Source organism: Rosa chinensis, chromosome 5 (genome assembly GCF_002994745.2).
Source record: "Rosa chinensis cultivar Old Blush chromosome 5, RchiOBHm-V2, whole genome shotgun sequence".
NCBI lineage: Eukaryota > Viridiplantae > Streptophyta > Magnoliopsida > Rosales > Rosaceae > Rosa > Rosa chinensis.
The window spans coordinates 46,679,489-46,690,482 of NC_037092.1; the positions used below are offsets into that span (position 1 = coordinate 46,679,489).

At 37.6% G+C, this 10,994-nt stretch overlaps 1 protein-coding gene across 1 annotated transcript; it reads left to right on the plus strand.

Annotated features, from left to right (window-relative positions):
• The first annotated feature begins 4,573 nt into the window (after positions 1 to 4,573).
• Positions 4,574 to 8,343, plus strand: LOC112201558 (succinate dehydrogenase subunit 6, mitochondrial). Its single transcript, XM_024342460.2, has 3 exons — positions 4,574 to 4,860; positions 6,502 to 6,604; positions 7,953 to 8,343. The coding sequence occupies exons 1-3, from the start codon at positions 4,690 to 4,692 to the stop codon at positions 8,105 to 8,107; spliced, it is 429 nt and encodes a 142-aa protein (XP_024198228.1). The 5' UTR covers positions 4,574 to 4,689; the 3' UTR covers positions 8,108 to 8,343.
• The last annotated feature ends 2,651 nt before the right edge of the window (positions 8,344 to 10,994 follow it).

The following is a 10,994-nucleotide window of genomic DNA, read 5'->3' on the forward strand; positions in this document are numbered from 1 at the left end:
AATTTTGTTGACTTTGACTAGGCCTGGCCCTGCCCGACCCTAAGCCCTAAAATTTAGGGTAGGGTCGGCCCTAGTCCGATCCATGGTGACCCCTAGTTGGGGGTTTGAGGGTCGGGCTGGAAGTGGAGCTTGGTGGAGGCGGGCTGGTTAGAAATGAGATCAGAGCTGGAATTAGGGTTGGGGAACTAGAGTGGGAGAGAGAGAGCTGAGAGAGAAGTAGAAAAAATAAATAAAAAGGATTAAAAAAAAGATAAAAAAGAGAGAAAAATGAGAGAGAGAGAGAGAGAGAGAGAGAGAGAGAGAGAGAGAGAGAAATAATTTAAAAAGTGCAAGTGAGGGGTATAATAGTCATTTTAGACTTTGTGTGGACTTGTTATGTAAGAATTAGAGAGAATAAGAACTATCAAGTTTAATTTAAAAGGAGAGAGATTAAACTGTTTTTTAGGAAAAAATTGAAGAATAACAAGTATTTAATCCAAAAAAAAAAAGTGATTTATGACACTCAATTTTACAGTTTACCACTTACACTACAATTTTGACTACATCAAAGTAAAGTGCATGTAGTTAAATAACTAAAAAGAAAATTTCAGTTTACCTCCTAACTTTTATTTCCTAAATCACCAGTGCCCCCACACTTCTAATTTCATCATGGGTGCCCCTGTACTTATCAATTTCATCATGGGTGCCCCTGTACTTGTCAATTTCATTCAATCTTGTACAACCCTTAGTATTTTTGACAATTATTTTGTGATTTATCTTAAAATTCTCATGACGTACAATATAATTTTATAAACTACGTTAGTGAATCATCACCATATAAGGGAACTCAATTGAGCCACGTTTTCAATTTACAAAATATTTGACGAAAAAGCTAATAATTGTACAAAATTAATTACACTCGAGAGCATAGGGATACATATATTATATGTGATGAAATTAAAAATATAGAGATACAACTAATTTAAGTTGTAAATATTAAAGAGAGAAACTCGGAAGCTTGCGGAATTGGAAGCTGCCGAAACCACTCAAAACTGAGATTTCAAATCGTCGTAAAGATAAGACCAAGCGCAATCGGAAGCTGGCGGTGGAGAGAGAAACTAGGAGAGCGAATCTCCGATCAAAATCGAATCAAGCTTTCTGATAAAGAGAGAAAATTTGAGCTCTACGATTTTGAATGCACAATTACATAACATGTATTAGAATTTATGGGCAGAATGAGAATTAGAAATATTAAAAACTGACCATTTTTAACATCAACTCATTATTCATAAGTACTCATTTTTTTTTTTTATTAATGAAACCATAGAATACAAGGAGGGGACATAGAGTCTAAACCTCATATTACAAAATGTAGTGAATTCTAACATGCACCAATTAGCAAAGAGTGAGTAATTATTCTTAAGTACTAATTTAATATTACTAACATTTCATTATGGACTTTTTTATCATATGACACTCCAATATCACATTTTCCATTGTTTCCCTATAAAATTAGCCTTAAAAATACCTAACAAATGGTGTGGCAATTATCCGCATAAAATTAATAACATGGCTTCTACTGCTAGGTCGACATCGTTAAAGCCGGGTGCTGACCTGTTCTGGCAGTTACATGCTTCTTTGGCACGGTTATAGGCCATGGTTACAAACCATGGTTGAATCATCTTGGGAGCCAGCCTCTATTGCTGGACGGTCAGTGGGATTCGACGGTGGCAGGATTCAAGGATCGCATTGTCCGGTCACGGTTACTAGCCTTAGGTTGAATGCAAATTTCGTCAGCGATGGTGGTAGGTTCCCGACTGCAAGAGGTGGAGGTTGTTGGACATTCTGTATCGTGGGCCTTGCCTGTGTTCCTGGGCCTTTGCTTGTAGGTTTGTCTTAGGTTTTCTGTTTTTTCAATATTAAGTTTAATATGTAGGTGTATTTTATTTACAATAAATCCTTACCCACTTTTGGTAAGGACATGTGGGCTCTGTCTTGGTCTGCATACTCGTTATGCCTTGTCTGCCCTAGGGGTCATCATGGGCCGGGTTAGGGCCGGCCCTACCCTAAATTTTAGGGCTTAGGGTAGGGCTGAGCAGGGCCTAGTCAAAGTCAACAAAATTTAGGGCTAGGTAGGGTTGGGCCGAGGCTATGCTAACCCTTACCCGCCCGAAAGGCCCGAGCCACTGGACCGAAAGGGCTGGGTCGGGCCGACCTTCCGAATAGGGCCGAAATGGGCCTTAATTTGTTTAACAAAAAGAAATATATTATTTTTATTTTTTTATCTCAAAGTGTGGCTCAATGGTTATATAGGTAATGCAAGACTCATTATTTTTTGTTGATCATATTTAATATATATATATATATATATATATTAGAATTAACTTATAAGTTATAGCATTTATAAGTATTAGTTAAGATAGTTATATTCAATTAACTATCTCTCAAAATCCCAAAATTAATTGTTGTTTAAGAAAAGAAACAAAAATTAAAGAAAATAAAGCTCAAGAAATCAATTACAAAAAAAAGATAAGTTGTATGTTATAGACTAAAGAGAAACATATTTAAAAAATAGAAAAAATATATAATTATTAGGGCTTAATTGGGCGGGCTTAAAGGGCCGGGCCGGGCTTGGCCCTAACGGGCTCAAACCGGGCGGGCTGTAAGGTAGGGCCGGGCTTCATTTGCATGACCCTTACCCTACCCTATTTGAGAAACGGTAGGGCCGGGTAGGGCTTTGGTCGTACGGGTCGAGAGGGCCTAGGGCGGGCTTAGGGCTAAAAGGCTAAATGATGAGGCCTAGTCTGCCCTTGCGAGGCGGCAGATCATGAATTAGTTGCAACCTCCAAGTGGTAGGATGAAACGACGTTTTATCGGATTTATCTCTGGTCGTCAGCATATCGGGAAAGCTATTTTATTAGTTTTATGGCATTGCTTTAACTTTTCGATATGCCACCATTATTGTAAAGCAAATGGAGTAGTCGGCATGACCCTCTTTGATATTTGGTGCATGTTTGAATACATGGTTGTTGTAGAGACTCTTGTTATTATTCGAGAGGTCCTCTTGAAATGTATTGTAATATGGGGTCCAGGCACTATGTCCCCCCTGTGTATTCATCAGTTTCATTAATCGAGGCTTGAGGGCAGCCGCACAGCCCTTACTTCAAAAAAAAAAAAAAGGGTCCTTGACCCAAAGCACCAAAATAAGCAAAAATTATCTCACTTACCCCAGCAACAAATTTTTATTCCCAGCTACCCAATTTAATGTAAAAAGACAATTTCACCCTCAGCCAAATTAAACAATTACATTATGTCTATCTCTCTCTGCTACCTCCGATCTGCAAATTCTCTCTCACCTCTCTCTCTCTCTCTCTCTCTCTCTCTCTCTATTTCATTCCTGTAATTCTGCACTCTCTCTCTCTCTCCCTCCCCCTAAACCCTAAACTCCTAACATAGCAGAGACGCCAATTGCTAATGCCTCCACTCCACTTCCCCTGTCGTCGTCGACCAATCCTTTAGCGAGATCTTCAGCCTCGTCACCGACGACAGCTCCAAAATTGATGTAAGCCTTGGCTTGATGGCCGGAGCTCCAGTCTGCGCTCGAAGGTTCCAGTTCTAAGTTCGCTGACCTTTTCACTGCAGGGTTTGAGCCTGCTTTGATTGAGTCATCTTCTGCGTCGTCGTCGTCATCTTGTGGGTATAGATTGATCAAAAGACATTATGATGGAAAAATCTGAAACCGGGGAAGACAATGAAGAAGTAAGGGTTCTGGTACAGGGTCTCCAACCAGGAATAAGAGAGAAGAAGAGGACGGGGTGCCCAGTAAGGGTTCTGCGTGCCCAAATAAGTTTTTTATTTTATTTTATTTTTTTTTTTTTTTTAAGTAATAGGGCAGGAGGAAAGAAACAAAAAAATTTGAATATCTATCGGGAGGGCAATAGACGTCGATTGGATGGCAATAGACGTTTTGAATTGATATAATTTCTTCATTTTTTTCTTTTATCGAAGTTTTATTTGTCTAAATTTAGGGAGATTAGTTCCTATTCTGGCGACTGAAAGTCTTATTGGGGGGTAATAGACTATTAGCGGCAATAGACTATTGGGGCAATAAAAGTCTATTGGAGGGCAATACATGGCTGATAGTCGTCTATTAGGGGGCTATAGACTTCTATTAGGGGCAATAGACTATTGGGGCAATAGAGGTCTATTGGGGGCAAAAAAACATTTCCTGTGGCCGGTGACTCGATTCCTGCGTCCGGTGACCGGGCTCTGACGAAGTCTCCAATGGTTTCTCTCTCTTTCTTTCTTTAAGTAACAAAGGGATGAAGGTAAAATGATATTAAAAAAAATTAAAAAACAAAAAAAAAAAATCTTAATGGGGTATTAGGGAAGACCTCCTTAGAGTGTTTTGGGTAAGAAAGAATTAAAGAAACTTAATGGGATAAGTGGGAAAAAAAATATCTAAAAATAGAGTAAATGGACAAAAACCCAAAAAAAAAAAAAAAAAAACATGGCACATGCAGGAAATAACAAAAGAAAAAAAAGAGCCTACTAACATGGCAAGAGGCAATTGGTTTTACACTCTTTTTTGGTTGAATACAATTCAGAAAAATAAAATAAATGAGAAAAGAGGTTTTGAAGAGAGAAATGTGAAAGCAGAGAGAGAAAGAAGAGTGAGAGCAGAAGAAGAAGAAGAAGAAGAAGAATAGAATGGGTGAGTTCGTTACAAAGCACTGGGAGGGCTTCAAGGATTTCTGGGGCGAAAGGTTCTCCTTCCTCGATCACTATTCCAAGTTCATCAAGCGTGACAAGCCTCTTCCCTCTTGGTCCGACTCTGATGTCGAAGCCTTCATTGCTTCCGATCCCATTCACGGCCCCGCTGTAATTTCTCTCTCATTCTTCTTTTTCCTCGCTTTTCGTATACTTTGTCTGTGCGTCAATTCCATGTTTGTGTTTGTGGATCTGTTTATTCACGATAGGTTGATGACTGCTTAGGAACAAGGATTTTCAAATCTATTGGATAGTTGAATTTGAGAGAAAATAATTGGTATACATATAGAAATAAAATTCATTAGTCATATACAAGGGTCAGGGCCTATATAAGGTTCTGTTTGTAAATTCGTTTGTCAGAAAATAATTAGCAAAGAGGCAAGGGACTTGTAATTTGAGTTTTTACTGTTCGTAAATGAAATGACAAGAAGCCATATACGAAATGTCTTCTTCATTTGACATCTCTAGATACAATAAAACGGCAGTGCTCTCATTTGCTGCACAACTATTTAACTTCATGCCGATTATTGTTAGGTGTTTTGTTTTGTTTTGGTTTAAGTTGACTCATATATGGGAGAAACTAAGTAATGACTTTAAAATCTATATGAGGTGCAATCTCAAATTAATGCTTAAGAGAGTCGATAGGTTAATAAGTTTTATGGTCTAACTATCACTATGACCGTTTTTATCCTGAAGGTGTGGTACTTAGTGAAGCGTTTTATATTCGTACCTGTCCTATCATTTATTCCTGATATATAATGCTTAAAATGCTGAGTAACACACCAAAGCATCGGTCATACTTTGGGACCCACCTACACCAAATGTGGATGGAATGTACATTTTTTCTACTGTGTCATCAACGTCTTGGCAATTTCTCCCAAGATGTTGATGCTTTTCAGTGCCAGGATTTGGTCCAGGATTCCCCCGTTTGAAGTTCATGGTTCAGTAGGTTCCTATACCAAGGTGCAATCCAATTAAATGTGTAGATTGGGTTTCTGACTTTATCTGTTATTCTTAATTCACTATGTATTTTCTTTTAATGTTCATTTTTAGGTTAGTTCATGGTTTTTTATGTGATTGTTATCATTACTATTGACTTATTGAGGAACTTTTTAAGGATTTCAAATTTCAAGGTTGCCATTTCTGGTTATGTAGGGAACTTTAAAATTGATGTAAGAAAACATCCCTACTGATCATGCTCCTCCTTGCAAATTACTGAGGGTCGCTCCGCAAAACATGTTATTTATTTCCACTATTTGAAAAAGCAACATGTCTAAATTGCTAATCTTCTCTTCTGCTATCTATCTGCCTATATAATACGCTTTGTTTTCATCTGCCTCTAATATGTTAGGCTTTGCATTTCTTTTTTTTTCTCCTACTTTGAGAAGTGGCTTTTGATTACTTGTTCAGGACAAGAATGACCTATTTTCAAGTGCAATGAAATATGGTTTGTTAGTTTCAACTTCGCCCCCAATTGTCCAATTTTTATCTGGTGTATTATGCATTTTCCTGTGAGGCAAAATTTGTATCAAGTGTAATGAAACATGGTTTGTTATTTTCAACTTCGCCCCCAATTGTCCAATTTTTATCTGGTGTATTATGCATTTTCCTATGAGCAAAATTTAGAGTACATAGATCAGATGTCTGCTCATACAGTATCTGCTCTTATCTGATGGTTAGACAATGCATATTATGTACTTAGCAATCTTTTTGTTTTGAAAGAAGTTCAAGTGACCTGTTTTTCTTTTTCAGCTGAAGACAGCTAGGGAAGCAGCGAAATTTGCCGTTACAGGAAGTGCTATTGGAGCTGTATCAACTGCTGGATTTGCATGGAAATATTCAAGGAGCTTGCATGGTAATGTACTTCCTCTTCTTTTCATGGTTAATTAATGTATTCTTCTGTTTGAACAAGTGTGTAATAGGAATTTCAACCGGGGACCAAAAAAAGAAAGAAAGTAGGAATATGGATGAGATGTTTCTGGTTACTTGTATCTAGCTTCAGGTGGATTTGAGATTATTACTGTGATGGTTTCACTGATTTAGCTGGCCATCAACTTAATGTTTTCTTACTTCACCACTTCTTACTGGACCTTTGTTAACATGATATGACATCCGTCAAAAGGTTTGCTAATCACAATTCAAGTTTTGGAAGATGAGTGTGTCTAGTACTTGAATACAGCTTCATACTTGAAAAGAAACAAATAATAATAAAGGAAGTGTAATACCCGTGCTAATTTATGTTTAGTTGCAAAAACGGCTAGTGCTTGTGCAATTGGCTATTATGGAATGACTAACATGGACTTCTGTGTAGTCAAATATGTTATCACTACATAGTGTAAAAGTAAATATTGCCCCTATTATTACTGACTAGTCTGGCCCCTTCTTCCTCGGTGGAATTTCAAGTTGTGTTGTTCGTTCTTTCATTTTGATGTTTCTTATGTCTTATCACCCGCATTTACTTGTAGTACGCACAAGCTTCTACTCTTTCCTTCTCTTATGCTAACCATGTACATGTGTCTGGATGTGTTTCCAATAAACTATTTCTGTTAAAAAAGAACTGCAAACCAGGACATGATTACTTTGAGATCATGTCCTGCAATCATATACAGTGCACGATGTACTTTCTTGTACTGGATGTAGTCTGGTTCTTTTCTTTTCTTTTTCTTTTTCTTTTTTTATGTAATTTTTATTTTATTAAGCTGTAAGCTGTATGGTGTATTCCATTTCCAAAAGATATACCTAATGTGATCTGTAGCTTTAATGGTCAAGTGTTCCAAGTTTATTTAGAGTTGGATCAAGATTAGGTTGTGATACTTCGCTTGTGGTGCAAAACTTGATGCTTTGTATTGATCTCCAAACCACCCTGCTTTTCATTGCTTAATGCTTATATTGATTTGATGTTTGGAAGTGCCTAGGGATGAGAAGAAATTGCATTTCACTTTTGTTTCATACATTATATCGATTTGATGTTTGTAAGTAACATTGCTTGGTAAATATTAACCTGTATTGATCAAGTTATATTAAGAGTGTAGCAGATGACTTATACATAGCTCAGAGATGTATATGGCTTCTATTTGGACAACTTTAACTCGCAACATTCAATATACCATAAGCATAAAAATCATTTGGATGACCTATAGAACGTTGTGTTCTGGTGGATAGAAAGGAATTTCAATTTTCTGAAGCTTATTTATTGTATATAGGTTCTGGACTGGCTTTTTTGGCTGGAGGTGTCTTTGGTTGGACATTTGGACAGGAAATTGCAAACCACTCGCTTCAACTTTACAGGTTTGACACCTTGGCTGCACAAACTAGGTTCCTGGAATGGTGGGAAGACAAGAGTGAGCGAGGGTCTTAAACATAGCTTGCTTTGCAATAATCATGTTCCATTTCTACAATAAGTATTGAGCACAGTTGTGTTAAAAAAGTGTAGTGGATAAAGCATTGCAAGGAATTTTTCCTTGTTTATGTTGAATTGGGGGCTGAATCCCCCTATTGCATCAACTGTTGCTTTATGTTGGGTTTTATTTTCAGCTCGAGGAATTTTCTGATGCTTTCACAAAATCAATTAATAAACTGGAACATTTTGGAATATTTGAGCTTCCTTTTTATCATAATTCCTTTGGCCGTTCTTTTCATCTCTTCTTATTCTGGTCTTAAGGGCATTTTGGAAAACTTATTCCCGTCTGGACAAGCAATGATTGGGGTGCCTGAGTGGCATATTTCATGAACTTCGAAATGAACAACGTGGAATTTTGTCAACTCAAGCCCAAAATCTGGGACAAAATATCTGTCTAACGAAATTTAGCTCAAACTTTGCTCGATCAATCTGCGTACAACTGAAGCTCAGTCATTCCAAGACCGTTGAACAGTATTCCAAAGCGAAACTTAAAGATTGAATTTGGTTAACTGTATAAATGCAGAATATTATGGCACAAAAAACATGGAGATCCTTCATATTTTCTTGGTTTGCTTTCTTTCAAAATCAATCAATAATTGTTTTTTTTTTAACCAAACCTTTACTAATAAATTTTACGTCTTAGAGTATGAATTATAAATGTATCGGAAAAATCTTTCCCATACAAATGTAACATGAAATTAAGAAAGAAATTTTTTTTTATTCATTCTAGGAGAAGGAGACAAATTGACCCAAAAAAAAAAAAGGAGAAGGAGACGAATATAAAATTGGTGTGAATATAATTTTGCTCAATATAAAAATGTAGTTTTGGGCCCCTTCACAAGCGAATCATCAAACTCCTCTATTTATCTTGGTTTTGGTTTGCATTTGCCTTCTGATAAGAATACATCCTAGAAGTATCGCATCAATTTTCCAGTTAGTGACCAAAGAGCCTCATTTTCCAAGTTGCGGATTCTAGTGCCGAGATCTTGGCACTGACCATAACAATGAGCATATTTTCTTGCAAAAATAAGGATTCCATTAAGGATTTAATGCAAGTGCTTCCGAGTTGTAGTAAAAAACTGACTTTAAATCACATAAGAGGAGATTATGCCATCTCACTTCTAAGTCAGGAAGCTGGGAGTCACGGATGTTGCCAAAGCGCTCTTTGAGTGAGACCCACAACCTTCTGGGGTCTTCTTCATTCAGATACTCATACTGGAGCGAATCATCCATATGACGAGTCATTAGGATGACAGTTTTCTCCTTATTTTGCCTCCAATGCTGCTTTATTTGCTCCCAAAGCTTGAGCTTGCTCAATAGTTAATTAGCACGTCCTAGCTAGGCTCAAGAATCGTTTCCAGGATTCCTTGGGCCATGAGATGCTGGCGAACATCACGAACCTACTTGTGATATCCATAGCCAGTTGTCCCTAATGGAGCAAAGTTCAGTTTGTTCAGGTTACCCATCCTGAAAAGGAACAAGAAAAGAGGGTTTAGTTTTGGAGTGAAAAAGGCTACCACGAAAACAATAAAAATTTCTAAGTGTAATTGCTCCCAAGAAATTAAGGATTTCTAAGCGTAATTGCTCCCAAGAAATTAGAAATTTCTGAGCATAGTCGCACCCAAGAAATTCAATTCCAAGAGGTATTGGATTAGATCGAAACAATGATGTGTATGGTCGATCGTATCTTCTCAACAAACTCTAAGTTTGGAGGTCTCTCCAAGCTTCAAGCTTGGAGATAGCATGAACCCCCACAGTTCAGTTTAGGTCTCCCCATGAAAGAAGAAAGGAGGGTAGAAGAAGGGAGGTTGCAAGTCCCCGAGAAAAAGAAAATAAATTGAAAGTATGGAAAGCGGGAACTTTAATGAAAAATTATCTTAAAGAGGACAAACGGGGGTTCCTGGAACTTTTGGTCCGAAGTTAGCCGAAAGAGGGTGCTTCTAGTTGGACTGCCCTAAATGGCTCTTGTCCGGTTTTCTGCTTGCGGTTCAGTCACTTAGGCGGCCGGTTCGGTGACTTTTAGACTGGTTCTTGATGTTCTACTTCCGGTTCCTGAATCCTGGGATCTAGGCGCTGATGTTGACAAAATTTGATGGCAATCGGAGGTCAAGAAGATGGTGAACCGGTGGAGAATCTAATTCCGCTACCGATGGCCGGTTCTGTACTTTTTCGGCCGGTTCTTGGGATTCCACCGCCGGTTCTGGACTCCTGGGATCAAGGTCTTTAAGGTGTGTGGAAGAGGCAGAAAGGGTTTCAAGGTTTTGTATTCGGAATTAGGTTTTGGCTATTTATTTCAGGGTTAAGACTTCGTGTTGATAATGTGTTTTAGAAAAAAGGGATGCAAAGAACAGCAGAGAGAATTGGAAGAATGAGTTGTGTTTTCATTGAAAATAGGGGCCTCTTTATATAGAAGATTACAAGCATAGAATCAGAGTTTTACAAGGAAACATAATCGTACAATGATTTGGATATCTACAAAGATATCTCCGAGAATATCTATAAGACTAACCTTATTATAACTCAGATAAGTAACTAGAATTTGGGCCAGACACACAATTCAAATATACTTGAACAAGTTTTTAATTTTTTTCTTCTTTAAATGAGAATTTCTACCCATTCCTAAAGTTTAGCAAATGGATTTGAATTGGCCTACAAAAGTGATTAGATATCGTGAAACCTAATTTCCACACTTCTAAAAATGGAGCCATGTATCCATATTAAATGCGATTAGCTATTTATAATGAGACTTGAGAAAAGGAAAATCCATGTATAAAGTATGGGTGCGGCTATTGCCACCCTACTAACTACTTTGTTCACCCTACATTCTCTTCTCACCCTACATATA

Bases quoted from the DNA above. Each gene is read 5' to 3' on its own strand.
- LOC112201558 (XM_024342460.2), top strand. From the start codon at position 4,690: ATGGGTGAGTTCGTTACAAAGCACTGGGAGGGCTTCAAGGATTTCTGG. The intron at 4,861-6,501 runs GTAATTTCTCTC...TTTCTTTTTCAG, and splicing joins ATCCCATTCACGGCCCCGCT to CTGAAGACAGCTAGGGAAGC. The intron at 6,605-7,952 runs GTAATGTACTTC...TATTGTATATAG, and splicing joins ATATTCAAGGAGCTTGCATG to GTTCTGGACTGGCTTTTTTG.